General features: G+C 38.7%; 1 protein-coding gene across 2 annotated transcripts in view; it reads right to left on the reverse strand.

Moving 5' to 3' along the window:
- The window catches only part of ACVR2A (activin A receptor type 2A), a 66,840-nt gene extending 42,611 nt beyond the window's left edge, over positions 1–24,229 (reverse strand). For both annotated transcript variants that reach the window (XM_059820064.1, XM_059820063.1), the window contains exon 1: positions 23,941–24,229. In XM_059820064.1, coding sequence (XP_059676047.1) covers positions 23,941–23,995 — 55 coding nt within the window. In that variant the 5' untranslated portion in view covers positions 23,996–24,229. The remainder of the gene's footprint in view (positions 1–23,940) is intronic.
- Between the last annotated feature and the right edge of the window lie 221 nt (positions 24,230–24,450).

Here is a 24,450-nt window from a genome sequence, read left to right on the forward strand (position 1 = left end):
AACTACTTAAGTATCTACATTCAGAACAGCAACTCCAGTTCAGCCAGTACATCAATTATGTACTGGGTAATGCTTTTAAAACAGGGGGAATCCAGATTTGCTGTGTGAGACTTGTATTCAAATATTTTATTTTAATTAATTTCCCCCAATAGCTATGTCAACATTCAGGCAAGATTACAGATCTCTATAATGATAACAATGCCCTAACATAAAAATCTTAAATTTTGTTACAGAATTAAAATAAAGTAATAATAAAATAATAATAATAATAAAAAAAATAATTTAAAAAAATCACACATCAGTGCCAAGACACAACAAAACCAAAACGGTTTTAGCATTGTATAGTTAAGGATTGGAAAAAATTAGGTAATGGCAAAGTACAGAGCAATGCACAACTCACTGCATCCTATAATGGATTTACAAGCATTTTATGAGAGCTAAGTCTTATTTCACTTATTATCTAGTTACGTCTCCATCCGTTTTGTATACTTGATGAGTACACGGACTCATGCTCCCAAACTCGGGTTTAAGACACCACTGTGGTCTAGAAGCTACAAAGATTTCATGAACAGCTCTAACCAACAGACTTAAAGCACTCAGTGGCAGCAACAACAAAAGTTATAAGAGAAAATAAACCCCATCTACTTTAATATTTAATGGAACTACCCAAAATGTTTTACTGACTGACCATCAAATAGTCTCTTAGTAATAAAAGGATTCCCTTCACTTAAAACTTCCCCATAAAATATATCAAGTTCTGAAATCAGTCCTATACAATCTTCAATTGATAAATAAGCAAATGAACAGAAAATCTGATTATTCCAAATCTTGAAAAATCATTCCAGTTGTACTTGGTGCGCACAAGTGAGGAACTGATCATCTCCCAAAGCAGTGGAAAATTTAATACCAAGACAAAGATTTGAGAAACTCACTGCGTTCAAATATTTAGCTCTGCCATAAAGCGGGCACATACCAGTGCCTGAAAAATTTTATTCTCTTCAGGTACTATACGCATCACTGTTGTGTTTGACCCCTTTGCACAGCTTGAAGCAGTCCCGTTCCATCACCCCGAGTTGCGAGAGTGGTGGTCAGAAGAAAAATCTTGGTTTAGGAGAACGAAACAGATATTAACAGATCACTACTATCAGACCTGACAGAAACACAGACGACTGCGGCAAAAAGATCAAAGAAGCCACCACCTATCTTTACATGTATATCCAACAGGAGGGAAAAAATACTTAAAAATGCTAACCTGATTCACTCCCTATGAATTTAACTAACGTTTTGAATAACATCAGCTGTATCTGAAATAAGCCAAATGATAGTTTTAAGGCTTTCAAGATACAAAATACTGATTTTTTGCTACTTGCTGAACATATCCAAATGTGTGATTCTTACAAGACAACACCTAGTATCTTTCTACATAAACATATATGCATACAAAAACCCCAGTTAAAGATACTTTCTGGCATTCAAGAAAGGAAGATGATAAATGTAATACTATGAGTTTTAATCAAGATCAAAGCTGTAGGAGAATGCAGACAGACAGTCTAGACTGCTTTACTTCTGAAAGTCTAAACATATAAAGCAACATCTGCAAAGAACATTAATCACATTTAGTCTACAATCTTATCACCTCCTAAGCAAGCAGAAACAACTTAAAAATCGTATGCTTATATATGACAAGTATTTTTAATTATCTTTAAACTAGATATTTATCACTGATTACAAAGCTATTATATTGACTTTGAAATATGCTAAGGTAATTTTAAATATACTTGCACAGTTCCCTGGCTAAAGGACTTGGGGACATACAGGACAGAAGAAAGCATTGGTAAGGAAACCTACTGAACAGCATCAGAATTATTTTTGCACTGCTGGTATAAAATGGGAATTCTCTACATACTGAATTCAGTTCCGATTTGTTCTTCTTCATTTAAGACTAACTCAGCAGGCAGCAATAAAGTGTTAGATACTTTCTATGCACAGTTTGCTTAAACTAGCTTTGGGAAATGACTTGAGAATATAAATAATCAGCTTCCTTTTGATTTTTTTTTTCCATAAGAAAATTTATCTTGCTCCTACATTTTTAAGAGGAATGAAAAATTGGAGAAGTGGTACATACAGAATATTTATATTATTTAATACATTTGTTTACTCTGCTTACATTCTGGTCTATTCTCACTTATGATTTTGTATACTCAGTAGCAATAATCTAATTTCTTTTAGCAGAAGTATCTTGCATTAAAGTTTCCCCTTCTGCCAAAATTTTCATATGATCTACCCTTCAACAAGAGCCTGGGAGAGACATACCCACAAAAAAAAAAAAATCCATCATCTTATAAGCCTGAGGCAACAGCTGTGAAAATTTACAACATTTTAAACCCGTAGCAGCAAAGAAGTGCAATTGGTAACTTCTGCATCAAGCTCACAACTTTTTGAACAACCCCACATCCCCCATGAAATTTTATGAAATTTTATGAAATGCAGCAGCCAACTCAAAACTTATGTTTCTTATTCAGTATCAAATTTCTCAGTTAAAAATGGACACTGTACATAATCTCACCTTCACCAGGATTCACTGAAAATACTGATTTTTAATATTTATAGTGGTTATATATAAGGTTACAAGGTCAGAAATCCCTTCTCATTGTAGATAATTGCCAGTCATCATGCTGTTTCTTAAACTAAATTGATTGAGATTTCTTAGCCCCTCAAAAATACAAGATTTGTAGACAAGATTGTTCTTTTTTCTGAATCCTTCCAATTTGTCGACTTCACTTTTAAAGTCAAAGCTTCAAACCAGACATTTTCCAGAAATAATCTCACCAATGCCACAGTAATATTATCTCACACTAAAGTAGTCAACATTTCATTGACGCAAATATGGCAAGCACCTGTGTTCTGTTCTTCTCACACACGCAGGAGCAGTAGCATCCTAAAGCTCTGCAGTATTTCTGTAGTGCTGTAGTTCATTTGCCTGTGATCTATTTAAAGAATTACCTATCTTTAGTCCTACTGGCAACATTTTTTTTTTAATGCTAACTTTAACTTTCTAAAAAACGCAGTTTAACAACGGGATATTCTGCACATCTTTTGAGACTCCTGCACCTGTGGAAAAGAGAATGCTCTGCAAAATATCCTAATATACTATGGTTTACGTTCATCACTTCCTCAGGAAGAGAAGACAGAATTAGCAGGAGAGTTCTGCAAAGCTGCCAGGGCAGCAGGCTGGTGGCAAAAAGCATCAAACAAAAGTAGATTAGACCAGCATATGCAATGAGTGTACAAGAATATAAAGCATGCTGTTATTTTGTTATTTAACTGGGCCACCTCGTAGTGCCACACCAAGGCAATCTATTTTCTGGCCAGTTGTTCCATTTCCTTATCTGACGTATTCCACCACAATATTGTAAGTTAAAAAAAAAGAAGTATTTAAGTAGAGTAGGAAATTTTAAAGTACTGAAAGATCATGCAGAGACTTTCCCAGAGCTTGGCTATTTATCTTCAAAAACATGGGATTGGTTTTGACTGCAAAGGTTTTTACTGTGTTTAACTTTAATTAGGTAAATTTGATAGAATAAGTAAAACTAGACAGACTACTTTTGGTTTGTACCTAGCAAACAAGATTTAGTTTCTATCATACTGCAGCTGTATAAACTTCAATTTTTATTATCTGGTCTTTTTCTTTTTTTCCCATGTCAGAATGAATATATGGCTATGCCACTAATATGTATCCCCAGCAATCTCAAGAACATTTTCACCTTTGAAAGTTTCTGAAAAGAAGGAAGAACTCACTCTTCTAGAGTGCAGCTGCATAGTGATCTATTTATGCAAAGTATTTAACAACTCAAGCATATTTGGTAGTACTCCTACCCAACAGCCCATCACCACTACCAACAAGCCAGCCTATGCCACTTACAGGTATCTGCTCCCTCGGCCATAGCACATTCAAGGCTGTCATTCTGTCTTTTTCCCCCAGACCTACGTGACCTCTTTGCTGCTGGAACTGCTGTTCCCTTCAGATGACAAGCTTTGCCGTTTGGAAACTCTAACAGTCTACAGACATCTAACGTGGAGTACATGCCCCTTCCGTCTAAAGCGGCTTGACATGAAAGAACTACAGTTCACTAAAAGAATCTCACGGATGCACATTTTGTATTACAAATTCACCTAGCAAAGCTAGCCTCACTCACAGGTAAGAATTACTATTCTGCCTTTTTTGTGGAATAAGGAATTAACCATGTAGCCTAGAAGAAGTAACACTGTGGCTATCTAAAGACAGACCTTCATTAAGGAGGGGAAGAAAGCTTCTAACCAACTGTATTGAGCTGTTGAAGAACGTTTTACATTGAAATTCAGATTTAGAGATAGTTACAATGCATCTGCTTTGCATATCTTTGCCCTTTAAAACGGTATTTGTGATATAATGAAGCACACAGCTTGCAGAGTAGCTGGTAAGTGTCCTATCCATGGGGTTTTTTTGCATGTATGTACAAAGTCAGATTTATTTCCTTCCCTCCCTTAGGCAAGACAGTTTCTGTACCCTCAAAAAACTATCTTTACGGGAAATCACTAGTGTGGTGGTAGTGATGTTGCTTATAACAGAACTGAAGGAAAATTTATCTTATTTTCTATTGTCAGGTTTTGACACTTCTCATCAGGCTGTGAGTAGAAAAAAGAAATCCAGACGTCCACAGATGAATCAAGAACACATGTGATAGAAGAAAACAACAACAAAAACAAAAGCTTTCAGGTGAAAGTACTGTACTTGCTACTGGAAGTTAATTTGTCTTCTAAATTTAGATAACAATTAAGAAAATGACATCTATTGACCTGAAATCCTGAAGGCACTTTAGGGTATGATTTTGACCTTCTTCTTATTCAAGAACACAGTCAAAGCCAGAACATGAATGTTGCTACTACATTTAAAAGCCTCTCCATGCTTTGGCAAAGTAACAGCCTTAAATTTCATTATTAAAACTTCAAGTTCCCCACTAACAGAAGTCTCAAGCTGGGTTCCTTAAACATGTTTTCCATACATGCTCCCCCCACCCAGAGGCAATGGTACCAATCTCTCCTGCCTGTCAAAGATAAGAGGACAAAGACCACTGCAGGTATGCTCCACTAGTTTATTTCTGAGAGCACCTGCCAGATGGGTTGTCTGCTTAGATGTCTTCAACAACCCCCCAAGAAATTAGCAGAGTATCAGACACTTTCAGTAGGAGAGGAAAAAGACGTTTTTCAGTTAGGCTGCACAGAAGATTAAAAAAAAAAGTTTAAGTTATAATTCTGCCTATTAATGCCATTCTTTAGTAAGCACAGATCCACCAGAACTTCCCAATCTATACTTTAAGCCATGGTAGAAGTTACATGGTTACTTACAATAATGCCAGTTTCTCACAGGATTCTTTAGAAATAGCCTTCCACCCACTGCACGTGGAGACAGGTAAGTAAGAGGCAAAGAAATATCTCTTCATGGACTGTACCATGGGCTAATGCTAAGTAATTATCCTGAGTTTCTGGTTTCACAGCATTTTGTAAAAAAAAAAAAAAAAAGACTAGCCTAGACTATTCTGCGTCAACTAAGCTGGCAACAGAACTCTTCGAATATCCAGCTCAATAGCTGCACACAGTACAAAGGATGAAGAATCTTTTCAGGCTGTTGATGATCTAGGTGAGCTAACTAGAAAAACAGAATTTTTAACCAAAAATTCTAAAATGCATGATTCTTAGGACCAGAAAAGAAGAGATCCACACTTGAATCAGGAGTACAAGTCACAGACTGTATCATTACACACAAACTAGTTTTGATCTATTTCATTCAAGCAACATTGATGATAAAGATGCAACACATCAAAGCCACTATAAAAGGAACCCAGGATACTTACCTTGGATTAGTCTATATCATTTGCAATGTCTTCATTGCCACTATGACTAAAGTCCTCCAGAACAAGCAAGTTTAAAGCAAGCAGCATGTTATATCGAATATGCTGCCACTGTATGCTTCAAACATGCGGAGTCTGAAGAGAATTCAGACATTAACTCTTCCTAGGATCAACAGCACAAGCTCAGAGCCAGATTAACCACCCAGAACTTCCTATGAACCTACTACCACAGACTTAACTGTTCAGAACCTGCCTTACTTGCATCCTCCAATCCTCTTCATGCCCTAAACAACCCTCTTTCAGGACAATGCAAAAGAAACAACTGCAGAATCACAACTACGTGAGCTACAATTTAACTTTTCAAAAACATACGGTAAATGGAAGCAAAGTGAACTTTGCACAAGATTGTAACTGCTGATTCAACACCCTCCCTTCTGCCACACAATTACTGGGTCCAGCACAAGGCAGGCTGCGGAAACCTGTCCCAGGGAGGGGAAGGACCACTCCCTTTTCAGCAGGACTCAGTAGTTACACCAGACCAGATGTGAAGTGAAAGGGAATCTCGAGCGCCAGGAATATTTCTTTAATGTTGCCCTCTCAAAGACACACACATACAAAAATTCCTAAGGGCAAACACTGAGGCTAGAACTTTTCTGCTGTTTGGAAGAGATGAGAAAGCTGTGTTCAAACAGTACTTATGTTTCATGAACTGTTGCAAAGCATTTTGGTATTAAGGTGCCAGCTCAGTATAAGAATACCTGCAGGAAAAAACAGCAGGTTGGCCTAATTTTCATCAGAAGTATCCTCTGGAGGAGGATGTTTCAAAAGCATCCAACAACATTAACTGTAGGTTTAACTAAAGGCTTTTGGAAGAAGTATTCAGCGATCAGGAATTATTTGATCTGGAGGTTCCATCCAGACCAAGTTTAAGCACCTCTGAACAAACTATCCTCCCTGAATTTGTCCATCTATGAGACAGAATCACAGGGGCTGGAAGGGACCTCTGGAGATCACCTAGTCCAAACCCCCCCCCACCAGAGGAGGGTCACCCAGAGCAGGTTGCACAGGAATGCGTCCAGGCGAGTTCTGAACATCTCCAGAGAAGGAGACTCCACAGCCTCTCTGGGCAGCCTGTTCCAGTGCTCTGCCACCCTCAAAGGAAACAAGTTCCTCCTCATGTTTAGATGGAACTTCCTATGACCAAGTTTGTGCCCGTTACCTCTCATCCTGTCACTGGGCACCACTGAAAAAAAGACTGGCCCCATCCTCCTGGCACCCACCCCTTATTAAGTATTTATAAGCATTAAGATCCCCCCTCAGTCTTCTCTTCCCCAGACTAAAAAGACCCGAGTCCCTCAGCCTTTCCTCATAAGAAAGATGTTCCAGTCCCCTAACCATCTTTGTAGCCCTAGACCATTTTTTATTTCCACATATTCTGAAACAGTGAGTTCTACAGTTTAACTACCCATCATTAGTAAATGTACTTTTTCTGTTTAAAGTACCTTCATCAACCACTTCACTGGGTTTGATGTGAAGCAGCTGGCCAGCAGGCTGACTAGGAACAAAAAGACAAGTTATCACAGTACTCAGCCCCAAAAGCATCCCTAAGTGCATTTCCGTAGTTATCAGACAGAGGTAATACGTTGGCGTGGATTGGTACTTGTATCTAGGGTATTAACTTCAAATTCCCAACCTGATTTAAAAGAGAATGATGCTTAAAAGCTGAATCCTCCAGTCTGATGCTTGGAATTCTTATGACATGTCTAGCAGAGCAGAAAACAACTAAGCAGATTTCAAGTTGTTTACATTTAGTGTCGATTAAGTTATGTATGTGCTCATATTTAGCTTTTATTCCTAGTTATTGAAAAAAATTCAACATCCAAAAGAATGTAGTTCTAATAGTAAAATAAAGCCTCTTCAGGTATTAAGGTAATGGACAGAATGATGATACATTTCTAGTGCTGTATTTTCTTTAATACAGCCAGCAATCACCATTACACCGATGCTTACTTTCTCAAGAGAAGTTCCAAAGTTGTATTTAGAGTATCTTCCACAGAAAGGGAAGTCATAAACAGAAGTTTAAGGGCTTATACTACCAGATGTTGTCTTTGATGGAGGAGTGCTTCTGCTCAGGCAGAAACAGGTGCTTCTCTTGTCAGAAGTGAGGAAATCTTTCAGCAATAAACTCTCCTAGCAGTCCAGAAGAACACCAAAGCTTCACAATTGCAAAACCAAAACAAAACAGTTATGGGTGAATTCTCATGTCTTGCCTGTTCAAGGTGTTTCTTCTGCAGTAGTCAATGAGTAGAGTATGTAAAAAGCTGTATCACTAAGATCGACAGTAGAATAGCCTTTTCAAATGGGAAGAAAACTAGTTTGCTTTTTATTTTTCCTTTTTTTTTTTCAGGACAACGATTACCTACAGGTAGGCAACACAATCAACAGATATTTGGTAAATCAGTGGCCAAACAGTAACAGTGACTCAGCCCATCTTTGTAGCACTCTTAGGAGTGGTTTATTCTGTCCTATAAGGAGTGGCAAGACTCATGTTTTAGAGACAATACAAGGAATTCTAAGCTTTTCTGTGCTACCTTCCTTATAACAAAGGAAAATTTGAAAAACCAAATTGAACAACAAGAGACTGACACCTACCTTCATCTTGAATATACTTAACAGCAATGCTCTACAGTTAAGGTGGATATAACATTCAAACTGCCTTTGTGTCTTCTCTTACATTGTTTATTTGACTACAGCATTATCTATGCAGAGATATCAAGATTGCTAACGCCATGAACTTAGGTACCTAAGTTCCCTGTACAGTCAGTGGGGAAATATGGGACTCCTAACCATAGAGCAGAGAGTTGCCCTAAGCAAATCAGTAGGGAAGCCACAGCACAAACAGGAGTTCCTGCCCACAGAAGTTAAATTCCTAGACTAGATGCCTCCATCCAGTCCATCCTTCCCCGGCTTGAGGCCATCCACTCGGGTGACAAATTTATTTATTTATTAAGGAATGCACATACCAGAGAAGAGCTCACTCTCCAGTAGAAGGCAGCTACTGGAAATTCCATGTAAAAGCTCAGCAGTTTGGAAGAGGGGGCCCACACTTCAGTTACCTTGTCAGCCTCAGAGCAGTTATTCCACAATGGGCTGAGATCGCCTGACCAGGGAATTTTAGTCATTCACTTCCATTTCCCTCAGCCTCTTCATGGCTGCAATTCTACATCAATCCCACCGGGGCTCTGCCTCCATTCTTGTACAAATAAGCTGTTCCAACGTGCCAAGCGGGCTGAAGACAAGCCTAACAAAAAGAGGTAATGCGCCTTCTGCATGTAATGTTCCGAATCTGCTTGGAAAAGGATATGAAGAGTGTGAGGGCCAGAGGTCTCACTAGTGCCTTATCTGTCGCTCTGCTTCCACTGCCATTACCTTGTCCTTCCTCCAGAAACTACCTGACTTCTCCATAAGACATTCTAGTTCCTAAAATTCCAGAAAACTCCTCCAGCAACAAATAAACAAACACTTTTTGGGGACTGGGGGGTGGGGTGGAGATTTTGTTGAGCTGAATAGGAAGGCATGCTGGCAAAGCTAAATAAGGAAGAAACATTATGTTCTCAGGAGAAGAATGAACAGCCTCACTAAAGGGAAAGTGGACAGAAAAGAAAGCCAATGTAGATTTAGGCTGTTACTTTCTGGTGGCAGTAAGTCATTGTGTCAACCTAGATGCCGTCAGCAGAAGCCATCACTTCAGGGAAGCAAGGGTTTAAAAATTCTGCTTTCTTTAAGCAGAAAGCAACTTAAACGTCACAGCTAATTGGAAGCAGCCAAAGGAACAGGATGCATGAAATAGCAGCCTGGGCCTTGGAACATTAGCTTCTTTCTTCCCTAAAAGAGAAGCAGGTTTTGGGCTGAGCTGGAGAAGACCACGGCTGAGAAGAAACAGAAAGATGACAGGTTTCACGTAACACCTAAAGTGAGATTCCTCCATCCTTCTGAAGCTGATCTGGACTTCTAGTCGTGTTTTATTCAGAATTTCAGAACAATGCTACTGGAGACTAATATATATCTCTCACTTCTGCTGCCCACGCTTGGATTTTAATACAGAAGTCCTCATGGAGAGTTTCAGGGAAGGTTAAAAGCAACTTGATGTCTGAACAAAGCCTAAGGCTTACTTCACACTAGAGTGTAACAAAAAGCTGATGAGTTTAGGTAGGTGCCCCAAAGACTTGGTCAGCAGCTGAACTGTAAGTACCACAATCTCATCCTGACTTGTCAGAGAGCCACACCTTTTCTTTCAGGAAGCGTGCCCTGCTGTCTGGAAGATTTCCCTGGTTTATGGCTTCTGTCAGTTCAATGAGACTTTATAACCGCTCTGCACTCCTGACCGCCCTGCTTCCACCAGCTTGCTCATCTGGCTTAGAGACATTCATATTCTTAATGGTAACAACAAGGCAAGCTCCTGACAAGTAGCCTGGTTCTTACATGCTCCCCTGGAAACTGGAGGATGCTCACGAGATGGAGTCCTCTCAGACTGGGGAGATGGGGATCTTGGACATAATTGCTATGTGACTGTTTAGCTGATATGTAAAAAATCACCAGATCATCCATTTTCTGTAAACATGATTATCGATGCTGTGTTTAGTGTTTTGGATTCATTTGATAATGCCCAAATGTACTGAGGTTTGGTATTTTAAAGACATCTCCTACATTCTTCCTCCATCACTTGTAGATCCATGAATGCTGTCTGTTTTCTTCTTGGACCTGAATTTTTTCAGAGTTTTTGCATAAAGTTTTATGCCTACCAGCTCAAAATTAGTTTTTAGGGCAACCTGCGGTTAAAATTTGAGTACCACAAATCAGACACTACTAAGATTATGTTTCAAATAGTCTTTCCAAATTGTTTTCTTAAACTTGGGATGTAATTGGATTTTACAGCCCACTGTTATCAGTCTGAGCCTCCTACTTAGTTCCCACCTCACCGTTACCAGCAAACCTGGGAGATAAAAGTGAATTTTATCCCCTACTCCTTTGGATCAGGTTCCATAGATGCAGGTTCCAGCTCTAACAGCTTGTGACATGCTCTCTGGAAGTATGGGAACTTAGCCTTCCGCTACCTGTGAAACATCTACAAGTGCAATGGAAGAGGGTGCAGTTTAAGTGAATGATGACAATGACAACTTTTCACCGCCAGATTCCTGCTCTCTCATACGCAAGCCTCATACGTCCATACAAAAAAAGCAGTAGTCCTGTACCAGTGAAATGGAGGATGAGAAAAGGTGCTGTCTAGAGCAATGTTGCAACAGACAGTGGCCTGCTGTTCTGCCTGGAAATGTTTAATGTAGGGCCCCTAGAGAATACTATGACATGAAGATATTTAAAAACCAAGGGAAGAGAAAAAAAATCCTAAGACAACAGGCATGCATTGAGATCCTCAGAAACACTCTAAGAGAAGTTCTTTCTAAAGATGGAAGTTATTAACAATGATAATTAATTTTGTCATTTTTCCTTTCTTAGCCAATATGTGTACAGTACAGCTTTATTCACCAACTCTGACATGTCATCTTCCCTTGATAACTCGTTTCCTAGGTCAGCTGACACAGAATCACTGCCAGCCCTTATACCACGCATCTCTTTCCTTGCTCCGATCATCTTTCAACCCAACTCTTGTCCTCATTTGATACTACTTGCAGAAAGCTACTTGCTGTTTTTTCAAGTCACTTTTGCTGGTTTAGCAAATTGAATCAGCCCAGCATAATGTCAGACAGCCATGAAGGCTGGTGTATCAGAGGGCTGAACCAATGGCAAAGTATAACTTTGCCATGAAGTGGGTATTTGGATGAGGAAGAGGATACAGAGAAGAGGAACTGTCAGCCTCCCAGCTCTCCAATCAGTTTTTCTTAAATACCCTACATAAATCAAAGCTGACAGTACTACAAGACACAAACACTGAAAGGACTCTACGATGCAATATTATGTTTAATTGGTAAAGTCTTCTTCACTCTATGTCAAATAGAGAAGCTAGCTTAAAGCTAGAAATGTAATCTAAAAGTGCCACACAACAGAAATTTTAAGCAATGTCACTTCAAAGATGCCCGGGGAAAGGAAAGACTTAATTTCTTACCATACATTGCTTTCTACCACAGAGAACCAGGGACTTCTCAACAGAAGGAAACCCCCCTGGTTTTGATTAGAGAAGGACAAGCTGCCAAGAGCGGCTACATTAAGAGATACCGGCTGTCACCTTTAACAATAGATGCAACTAAAATAACCCTTTTGGACAAGTAGGCACTAACTGGTTGTTTTATGAAGCTGGCTGAACTACTGGAGGAACAATTAAAATGCATGCACTTTGTTGGCTTACTTCTAAAACTTTATTTCATTACTGAACCTCTGTTTCTAAATTACTTTTTCTGCCTAAATATCGTGCCCAATGATACCATCGACCAAGCAAGATCTGGCACATGCTGGACACTCAATGTGTGTGTTATCTGCAACAAGGATTTTGCAGTTTATTAGTAATGTTCCAAGAGTTCCTATCAAAGTCTATGACCTACTGCATGGTGAATGTGTCAGTCCATGCTTGAATTACGGATCTCTCGAACAAGCACTGAGGCTGCAACCAAGCTTCTGTCTTAGAAAAATGTTAGATTGACTTTGGCTAGAAGGAAGACAGTCGGGAGAAGAGTTCAGATGGTCAGCTGAAGCTCCCCCAGAACATACTTTGTCAGCATGTAAATACCCCGAGAGTCCGTCAAAACCAAATTCAAACACACATTTTTACTCTTACATATGAAGAAATAGGAACATGTCATTTACCTCTTCTCTCACATACTGAAGCCTGCTAGCACTCAGCTGGTAAGATTTTAACTGCCTGAGTTGACGTGCTATACAGTGCCTGTTGAAAGAAGCTTCGTACTTTGACCAAGGTGATTATGCTGAAGTAAAAAAATGCCAACAGGCTTTCTACACAGACACCATTCCTCATCTTCACTCTGAATGAAAGAGCTTCTAACACCAAAATATTTATAATAACGGTGAGAGAAAAACTTCTGGGGTTACTAGATTTCAGAAGCAGCATTCTGGCAAAGCAAGGTTCTAGAAAATCTTCATCAACTGTCAACTAAAAAGCTCACCCCACTCTATCAGGTGCCATTCTCTTTCCAAAATTGTAGGATAAGATGTTTCACCAAACTCTAAAATTTACACATCATGGTTACAAAAAATCCAAGGATCATTCCATTTCTGTTCTCACACATCGTTAGAGTAATATCAATACCATCACTTTTGGTACATACTCTCATCCCTCTTTAGACTCAAGATTTAAGAAAACAAACAACCAACACTCAAACAACAAAAACTGAATTTGTTTTATGTGTGAATCCTCATGACAGGTCATTAGAAGATGGTTCTTCTGCCATAGATGCTTCTCCTGCCAATCATACTTCTTCCTAATTTGAAGAGCTGGATTACTGATTTTTTTTTTTTTTGCAAATTATCTACTGTACAGCCTCTCTGTAGGCGTTTTCAAAAGCACATAGTATATTAAGGGTTGCTAGAAAAGAACAAAAGTTTCTGCCCTCAGACAGTCTGGTGGGACACAACAGGGTAAGGGATAGGAGAAAATTTCTCCCTTCCTCAAACAAAACCTCCAGAGCACCTGTTGCCATAGGTCCAAACAGCATTCAAATGTATTTTCTGAATTATTCCAACTAGCTTATTAAAAAAATTGTAGAATTTGTTTTTAAAAGTAATACTTTACACAAATAATTACACATTGTTTGGGGGAGACAAAAGGGGGATTTAAGTTCAACTAGTCAAAAGTACAGTTCCCTCATTTACAGGGGACAAAAGTCAATTGAAATGAATTTTGCTTTATTTGCCATCCATCAGAATGTTTTTAAGCTACTGGAAAAGTACAGCTGCACACTGAAGCATCAAGATTTTTCATGAGGGATCCACTCCACTTCCAATGGAATAAAACGTGGAACCTAAGCACTCTTGGCTTCTTTGAAAGCCTCTGACCTAATAGTATGTGATTCAGTGTGTTTTCAAGTGAACAGAAACAGAAGACTTTCACCAAACTGTCAAGTATTTTTTTTCCATAGGGGGTTTTCCAGAGTGCTGGGAAGTCACTCCTCACTACTGAGTTTGGTCTTGTTGTTTTATTTGGGGAGAGGGGGAATTTATCTGGGGGCAGGAATGGGAGCAAAACCATCACAAATTATTCATGGTTCCAAACCTTGGTTGTAGTACATATATGGCATGTACAAACTAATTAAGATCTCATTACTGATTTGTATTAATCTAATTAGGCAAGGTTAGATGAGGCTTTATTTGTTGGGGTCTGTCCCCCGCCACCCCCCCCCCAATATGTGCCACAACCTGAAGTTAAACAAAGTATAATCAAACCATAACAGTTTTAAGAGTCAATTAAGACAACCTTTTTGACAGGCTTTGTGTTAAATTTAATGAAATACAATTATGCCTAGGGATAACTTGCAAAACAGACCCTTATCCAAAATTTAAGATCAGAGAGTTAAAATGAAGATATTCAACCACTGGTCTTCTCTATGTTACTTTTAAAGCTACTTTATAAATGATGAAAAATAGACAATCTAATTTTTTATAAAAACTACAGTAATTCAAACAATTGTGTGCAATTTAAAATTTTTTGCAACTTTCACAGCCTACATGTTTTTGAACCGTGAAACACGGAAATATTTAAAGAAAACTCTTCCATCATGTAATTGCTATGAGCTAAAGAGAACTATCTGTACCCTCTACTGACAAAAATTACCAAAAATTTCTAAAATTAACAGTTACTTACTGCAAAGTTTAATTTTGTCTCGTACACTTAACACTATAACTGAACAACAAAATTAAACCACTTCCCTGTTTATGTGGATCTTCCCCAAAATTCCTAGAAGGAAACAGTTTTTCATGTTAGAAGGCTTGATAAAATGATTGGTTATATTTAAAAATAGCTTTTAAAAATAGACTAAATTTCAACTTACATGTTGATATTGAAATCCAAGTATTCAAAATACAGCTGACAGAATAAAGATCACTATGATCGTTTAGGCAGTATTTTAAGACTAGAGATTAGCGTTATCTAGATGAGATAAGAACTCTGAACCTGAAAAAAATAAGGTCATGCTATTACAGCTTCAGTTACAAGAAAACTCCAAATCACAAGTTTGTAAACCACCAAAAGGAAGGAAGCTGCTGAAAAGAAGTTAAAATCAGCTATGCGAGCTAGCAAATAAAGCTCGAGATACAGCCGGCACATGGTTGGAATAGAACCAGTCATGTAAGGACCATGTCCGTAGCGGGATGTGAAGTACCACAAGCAGAGTCCCCCACGGGCCCACCCTAGGACCCATCCTGTTTCACACCTTTATCAATACATGGAGGAGGTGGCGTAAGGCGGCTTAAGGCAGTGAGTTTGCAGACAACGCCAGAGGGTAGGGTGCTCAATGGGAGGGATGTCACTCAGGAGAACCTAGACATACTAGAGGGGTGGGCCAACAGGAACCTCACAAAATACAAGGCCAAACGTGAAGTCCTGCGCCTACGGACAGACCACCCTCTGCATCAGTACAACCAGCCACTCACTGTCAGACGAGGTAACAGCTCTGCCGAAAGGAACCTGGAGGTTTGGTGGACAACACACTGCTTTGAACATTACGCTGGAGAAGAGCGCCTGATGACCCCAATGAATCTATGCTCCTGTGTTTTTAAGAAGTAGTTTCAGATAGGAAACTACCATTTCTATTCAGAGCCGTTATGAAGTGACATTAAGAAACAGGTAGACTGCAAGATTACGGTAACCACCAACTGCACTGTTCCTGCATCAAAACTTTCAATACTCGTCTAAAATAAAATAATCTTTAAACATGAAGCAGTCATTTTTTTCTTCAAACATGTACCTATACTGCAGATCACAACAGGTCCATGGACTGTCCACTGGCCCTTAGGCAACCTATCATAGACTGAGCATGTCCATTCCGCAGTGCTTGAACATGGACCTCCTCCTCATGGCTCCACATGATGTTCTTCTGGCCCCAAAGCAGGTTATGGGTTGGTTTGTTGTTTTGATTTGGTTGGTTTTTGTTGTTTGGTTTGTCTCTCTATTTTTTTTTTTTAAGTGAGGCAGTTTTCTAGTTTGGATGTCCAAAATAATGCAAAAGCTAAGCTGTAACCCAGTGTAAATCATCACACTGTTTTCACAGCGTACTGATGGTATATACTCCATGCTCTCCGATACAAGATGAAGGCATATTGAAGTGCTGAAGCTGCAGGAATTCTGGTACAGTCTTGACTGTGCCGCCTGCACTGCCCCCCTGCCTGCACTATCCCTCAAACTGTGCTTGCGTGTCGTCTCATTAGACACCAGTTGGCACAAGCTAAAACAATATCAGGGCTGCACTAGTAGTTAAATGGTATTTGTGTTCACTCTGCAGCCTCATTTCACTAAGTAGTTTAGAAACAGTCAAGAGAGACAAGCCACAGATCATCTCTAAAACATTCTTCAGATCTACAGTCAATCATATTAAAAAAGTAAAAAAAAAAAAGAGTCGCCTTACCCCTTTCCATTTTTTCCAGATTAAAAACTGCATGTCGACTTACCCTCATAAAAAAAGTTTGGTATCTTTCAGAAAATACAGAAAGAATATCCTAAACAGTTTTGACCACTTTCTCTCTTCTCCATTTCTAAAAAGGATGGATGTACCATCCAACTTAAGTTGATCTGCCACAAGAAACTTTGCAACTTCAGTTATAAAAACTAACTCTTTTCTGGTGAAATGACAATCCGTTGAACGCATCCCATTTAGGGACAGAAGAGACAGAGTTAAAGCTATAGAGAAGCAACAAAATTCTGAGCAATACAGATTCTTATTCCCAGTTTTAAAAATAATTATACAGCCACTTTCTGAAAACAAAACCTTTAGATGAAATTGGATGTCTTAAGTAACCTTTCAGGTATTAGCTTTCAACTGTGTCAATGTTAACAATTAAAACAGTAAAACTTAACTCATTTGCTATCATCATGAGAGAGACAGTGTTCTCACAACTGTGAGAACAGCCTCATTTAGGTGCACAACAAAACTAGATTAGAAAGCAATACCTACCATTTGTAAATGCAAAATACAATGTTAATTTTCTTAATTTCAGCTTAGTTGATAACTACCTCAAAGTTCAGAAAACAAAGGAATTTGAGAATTATTCTTGGTTTTCATTTTAGCTAAGATCTAACATTTATAAAATATCGACTCTTCCCAAGTATCTTGCCTTTCCATCAGTTCAATTCACTAACTATAGGCAATGCTTCCCTCATGTAATAAAAGAGTTATAAAAGCAAAAAAAGGTATCTTGGCATTTCTTAAATGCCCATAGTTAAGAGTATACAGGGGTTTGCTTTTAATTACATTCTGGTTTTAGCATTTTGAATTGAATTACCACCTAGTTACAGCTTCATATAAATCCTTGAAAATAGAAATTATACCTTAACAAAATAAGGAGTCTCAAAAGGTGGTATCTAGCCACGTAAATTATTTCATCACACAGCCTTCTTGCCAACTAAAGGTACTCAACATCATGTGAAGGTCAAGTCAATGTAGTTTAACAGTTACTAACAAGCCCTCTCAGTGAATAACTCAGAATAACACTGAAATTAATTACAATTTTGGACTGACTCTGCATCCCAATTGAAAGAGATTATCTTGCACCAATTTAACCAGAAATACCAGTAGAATACCAGAATACCAGCACTTTTACACGGAAAGTTTTTAGAATTCAGCAATACTTAATTTACCCTCAAAAAAAAAATCAACAAAACATTGCATTGGCAATGTACGCAAGTGTTCCTGTTCTTCCACTGCTACACTGTAAAGTCACCAAGATTTTAGGTTACACAGCCATCACTCAGACCTTTGCTGGCATCAATACAATTGTAAGTATGTCCCTTGCTCATTTACTCCATAACAAAGTTTCTGCCTGAAAGCAAGAGCAGCACAGTTCATTAGGAGGACCATCACAAAGAAGGTTCCAAAGACTGAGAGGTAAAGGCTACCATCCTGCTCATCCTTCTTTGACTGCGAGGCTGAAAATGGGATGAATTTGGGAGAACCGTGGAACAGAAGAAAGAGAAGATAAAAAGAGAAGGCACATTCTTTTGCTGAACTATCTAAAGTAATTCAGTTTTTTGTGACAGTACCTAACTAGAGGTGGGTACAAAGAAGTACTTCACACCACCAATACCCAGCCTCAGTAGATCCCATCCTAACAACAATACCGGTGCTACCTCCAGCTGCTTCTGGCTGCAGGAACGGGTAGTCTTCCCACAAACGCTTCCCTCATTTCCAAGTGTTTTTCAAATACTTTAACCACATAACCAAAGATTTACGCCTCCAGTTAGTAAGTGAATTGTCTTTTTTTTTGTAGCCAAACTACTTGCTTCCAGTTACTGCTTTAACTAGGAAATTCAGAAGAAATCCATGAATGCTGACCTTTCTATTCAAGGGTTACTTTACTGTGGAACTGTAAAGGATTGGTGCCTTAGCAATAATTACTGCAGCGGATAAACCTTTCTCTGCTCTCTTTCCACCAACAATTGAAGTATTTGATGCATTCGGGATTCTTAGCCACAAAGATATGCAATGTAAACAATATGGCAGTAAATATTCATTTTCTGTGGGATTAAGCCTAAATATGCTCTGCTGTTTGGCACCATAATCACAAACTATTTCTAAGAAAAAAAACCTCCACCACCACACAGACAATGTAGGGGAGAGAAGACAAGAGATGCCACATAAAGTCACTGGCATCCAGTAACACTTCAATTTCCATATGGAAATAACAGGAAATAAGATGTGCTGAATTTTAAGCACCAAGGCAACAAAAACACATTAAGATTTCATCACACAAGAACTTGGCTGTAAAATTTGTAATTTTCTTGATCTTTTTAAAGAGTTCTCATTTTCAGGAACATCAGATAGCTAACAGACCATGTATTCTACCAACCAGCTAAAGCAGACATTTGCATTAATCTGCTTTCTGTTAATTAAGTGGTGGAAATGCATCTCCCCTTCACCAAGAAGTCTCTTCGACAATCAGACTCCTTGTCAACCTCTATCTTTTTAGAGCCCATGTTATAACGGTTAGTCTCCAGATGATTTCCCAAGGATAAGTACCCAGGACTTGCTATGTCTTAGCTCAAAATCATATAGGTCTCCAAAAGACTACTTTTGCGTATTGTGTCCACCTCATTTGTCTGTAAATAAAGAAGCTGTTACTACATCTTTTAAGAGATCCAGACACTATACATCTAAATTTCAAATTATCATTTGAAATAGAACTGCATTCCAATTTCAAAGAGAAATAAGCTACAGGAGTTCTAAGAGAAGGTAGAATCAGTAAGAATGGAAAACACTGGAGTTACTAGTTTTAGGTAGGGGAAAAAAGTAACTGATATGACAAAAATGAACCTCTATAGTTAAACAGAGGGGAAGAAAAAGAAGTACTTGTCTATCCTCATTTGCAAATCGTCCAAACCCATCACCTAAGGACTTTTGCCCCCAAATTCCAGAAAGGTGGGGAAAACCAGAAATGGCATTCAACTACTCTCCATTAAAACCAGCCAAAAGCTATTACTCATGATAGCAGTAATTACCTTCTTGCACCCCCATATAGCAGAAAATAGCTTTCCTCACACAGAACACCTCCCCCCGCCAACTTACATAGCATCCAGCATTTGAAGACAAACTTATTTAAGCTTCTGCTATGAGAAAAGACTTCTGTTGGAAGGGTAGATAGGAAAATAAACCCATGACAGCAGTGTCTCTCTGGAAACATTTGTCAAGCACAGTTCTACTAGAACTATGCTTACACGTTCTAATACTGCATTAGCACAAGCACAGCTACTTTTCATAACCCAGAAGATTTAGGGTTTGTAACTGTTGTTAAGTATTAACAGATTACATAGAATTAGTAACAGAATTTTGATCTGTAATCAAAGTTATAACATCAACCTGAAGCCATGAAACATTGTAAACATTTACATCTACATAAACATATCTATGCTTGAAAACAGTATTAAGTAGGTTTACAAGTCTTGCTCTCAACAGCAACATCAAGAGTGCTGGGGTACTGCCCAATGATAACACACTTAGCACAAAAAAATGTACACTCTTATAAAAAAAGGAATCTTGAACAGGATTTTACTTTAAAAGCAGTACCATGTCTGAAGTGTTTTATTGCTCTGCCTGTGCAATAAAGCGACTAGGGTTCAACCACAATCAGGGACAGCTTGCAGAGAACATACCAGCAGAGACAATTCCACAAACAATACTCCTAAACCTTTGACAGGATTTTCAAGTGCTACCAAATTAATAATGAAAGGACAGTAAAAAAATGTTACACTGCTAAAATTAAAGAAAAAAGTCTCACCTCCCACCCCTCAATTCCTTCAGAACACCTAACCATTCAGCTTCTGAAGCCATAGCAGTATCTTGGGCTTTACAGTTCTATCTACATTTTTTTTTTCCCCTGATAATAATCGGTGTGAGACAGGAGAAGAACAAATTAAAAAAAATAAATCAAAGAATAAAATATTCCTCATGCAGTGAAAATGCTACGTAAACTACAAAGGTATTTTGACATGCCATTTCCTTTAGCAAAATTACTCAGGACCTTCTAACTGGCTTGAGAATGATCTAGCGTGAGGAAAAAAGAGAGGACCAAGACTTTTCTGATGTGCTTCCTTTTGCTTCGGTGATTTTTAGCATGAATTGAGCTTAAGTGAGTTTTAACAAATATGGGTCTTGTCCCCTGTAAGAGACTTAAAGCTGCAGAACTACTTTGATGATGGACCACCTGGGTACCAAAGACAGAGCAGGTAGCTCAGAAGAGAAGAAATGATGGTTTGGGAGACATGGAGTGTAAAAGTAACAAAATGAACCATGAGATGTTAGAAACTACAGCACCCACAACAGAAGATTTTGGTTAAAGACAATCCACTATTACAACATCTCCCACATTTTCAGCTGCATAGGGTATATATTCTGAAACACAACTGAAAATTATGAAAGTATACATTCTCTGTTCCTGAAAGCTCATAAAGTATAACTCAGCAATCATGAAAACTAGAGAACACAGAAGCATACTTCCTTGGGGGAAGGGAGAACCCAGATAATATCTAAAGAGAAGTGTTCTTTGATGAACAAGCTATTTTATTTACTATTTTTCTTTAAGCTCACCTACAATCTTGCCTCACCTACAGGAGCGGCACAGGAAGCATACTCAGTTGTTCCTAAGTATTTTATTATTACTTCAGGATCTTCTGTGCTTTAAGTCAAAAATACACACAGGTTTATATAAAAGCATATTAGAGGGCACATGGAGAGCCTTGACCCAGGCACTCTGTTTTCATGTTTAGTTAATATGCATTCATCTCATTCTCTTGCATTAGTACAAATGGGTGCAAACCTACACCCACTTTTAGCCAAGCATCTACAAGTATTTTAAAGCCTAATAACCTAACACAGATGCTCTTTTTCAAATATCTTGGAAAGGGGAAATATTTTCACTCCCTTAGCAAAGATTATTACATTTAATTCACTGGAAATTCCTATCCATTTGAAGTACATTTACAGGATTTCACACAGCGGTTTATAGATAGTAAAATAAAGAGCCTTCAACCTAAAGACCACTTCCACACCCACCACATAACAAAAAAAATCCCACAACATTTTCACCTATTTAAAGAACACTAACATTAATTGGCTATGTAAACAACTGCAGAAAATAGCTGCATGTAAAAATAAATTAACAAATACAGAAAACCAACACCCCCACTCCCCAACACACACAGTCAGAGTAGCTGGAGACTGCATACTGGAGGAAGACAAACCAGACCTCTTCACACCTGGACTCTAGGATTTCTTCAACTATTGCCAATATTCTTAAATATATGGCCTGGGTAGACTTTTTTCAGGCTGAAGAATGGAAAAGAAACTACTACTTCCGACGATGACGTTAGAATCAATTGATCAGGTACGATTTTAAACCGAAACACATCACAGTGAAGAGAAGAAACACTACTTATCAAGATGCCTATGTTTCGTGCTAAAAGGTTACATAATCTTGCAGTTTTAATAGTAAAAACACAAGCTTGCTGTTGAATTTATTTCTTTTTAGACCTACACCAGGGCTGCAGATACTCTAAAATCCTAGGCGAGGAGAAAATAGTTTAATAATTGTTAAGTACCGGAAAACTTAATGTGCAATACTGGAATAACCACCAAAACAACGTCATTAACATGAGAAGCAGTCCGAATTGCAGCCAGTTTCCTGCTCATTTAGCAAAGATTAATTCCATCTTCACAGGCAAGAGAAACATTCATTTTGCCTTACCAAGAACAACCTGAACAAGAAATGCTAAAGAAAAGATGGCTTTTGTTGCTTAACCGTTCTTTTTAATAAGTAGCATAGGTAATGTCAACAAGATCACTATTCTGTGCTCTAGGCAAAAGGATCTTAACAGAAGGACGTGGAAGGGAGAGCCAGACCCGAAGAGCAGATGGCACCAAGTCTTTCAGAAACTGTCAGTGAGAGGGGGGAGAAAAAAGTTTCCCTACAGAAAATACTCCTGAATTAAGAGGAATGTTGCTCGAGTAACTGAAAAACAAGGTATTAGGAAAAGATGAAAGACACATCTTCTACTGCAAGACAAAACTGTCAGAAGAAATCATGTTTTGTTTCAAGAGAGGAATAAATGGTATACCCTAATAAAAAAACGCCAAAAAACAAAAGACTCCAGCCTTCTGCCTGTCCTTAACCTGCTCTGTTATTTCTCTGGTTAAAACAGAAAGGATTTTTTTGGTTTATTTCTGGCAGCGCTCGCCATTTCACAGCACATTTAGCGCACACGGAATTGATCAATACCACTACAGACATAAGACTAGACTATCCATTTACTAACCACAAGAAAATGTCCTGTTCAGCAAAATCCTGTACATTATAACACTGAAATTTTAAAAGGCATTGTTATACGGATCTCATTACTCCCTTACACCAGTTACACTGAAAAGCTGAGCACTTGTCTTCTAGCTTGCAGGCTGATTAACAAGTATACCTTTGCACACCGTGCAAGAACGCTAAAAAGCCTATCTAAACCTACACAGAGGACTACATACACTTTCAAAGCCTAAGCACAAAGTGCCAGGCTTGCCATGTAAACAAATATTAGATCTGTTACGCAGATCATAGTAGTTGTTTTTGTGAAACTGATGGAGCTTCAAGCAGAAAGGTACCAACAGTTCCCCCAACCACTGGTTGCTACCATAACCATTCTCCTCCTCCAGAAGTGCGGGGAAGTCCTCACACCCCACTGGCTTCTCAGGACTGAAGAGCTGGCGTTTGAAACCCAACTTCTGCTGTTGTGAAGAGAAAAGTAGTAGCTTTTTTTGCACTACGAGGCAGTGACATATTGAGTAGCAAAACACAAAGCCTTACAAATTATCGTTTAGAAACTGAAAGTCTGCCTTTTCAGCCTAATTCTGTGCATACCTCTGTACATGCACACACCCCTCGCTATCATTAAAGGACGAGCTAATGCCTTCAGAGCAGCACCTATTCTAAACTAATGAAGCATTAATGAAGGTTGCCATTCACCAGTGAATTGTCCGGCATGAGAGATCTAACTGAAGTTAAGAGTATTTCAGCTGGGTTATTCTTATTCAAAAAACCACCATGAAACACTAATAATTGCACTGCCAGATTAGTGGCTGTGACACTAGCTGGTTATGCCTCCACATTTGTTCCACACGATTTATCCGAAATCCAAGCGCTGCACGCGTTTGAAGTCCTCATGTTATAGGTTTTTAAGATGAAAACAGCTTCTGCCTTTACAGTCACTGCCCTCCCCATTTATCACCTGAAAAAAAGAAAGCTTTCTCCCCATTCATATCAGTGGACAAAGTTACCTCACGCTTTCGAGCGCTGACCCCAAAGCCTTACATTTCAAGCGACAAAACCAAGAACATTCACTTACCTGAAGAACAAGAGATAAGAAAAACAGCGAACGCCAACTTAGTAGCAGCTCCCATTTTCCAACGCTGTTAAAACATTTAAGTGACTTTAAGTATCCAGTTTCCTGGGTCCTGCAAGCTGGAAAACCTCCCTTCTTGCTGAACCGTTATAAAGCAATCTACAGCAACATTTCTGCAGCAGACAGTGTTCATAAAACAGTAAATTCAGATTTCTTTAGACACTGACGACCTCCCTCCGGCTCTTTCTAGCGAGAAGCCGGGTTGAGGGGTGGATATATTTGGAACCGTGTTTCAAAACACACGTGTCATTTGGCTTCTGTACAAACGGTGGCAAAATTTAATTCCTAAAAGTATGCTACGAATCCACTTAAAAAAAAGTCAACAACTAAGCCGCTGGACACGAAGAAGTCTCTGAGCACACTCCAACTCTTTTCCACACCAAGCTCCGCGAAGCATCCCTCGTGGGTGCCGAGTGTCGGATGGAAATCAGAAAACACGATGTTTTTGTCCTT

Source organism: Gavia stellata, chromosome 8 (assembly GCF_030936135.1).
Source record: "Gavia stellata isolate bGavSte3 chromosome 8, bGavSte3.hap2, whole genome shotgun sequence".
Taxonomy (NCBI): Eukaryota; Metazoa; Chordata; class Aves; order Gaviiformes; family Gaviidae; genus Gavia; species Gavia stellata.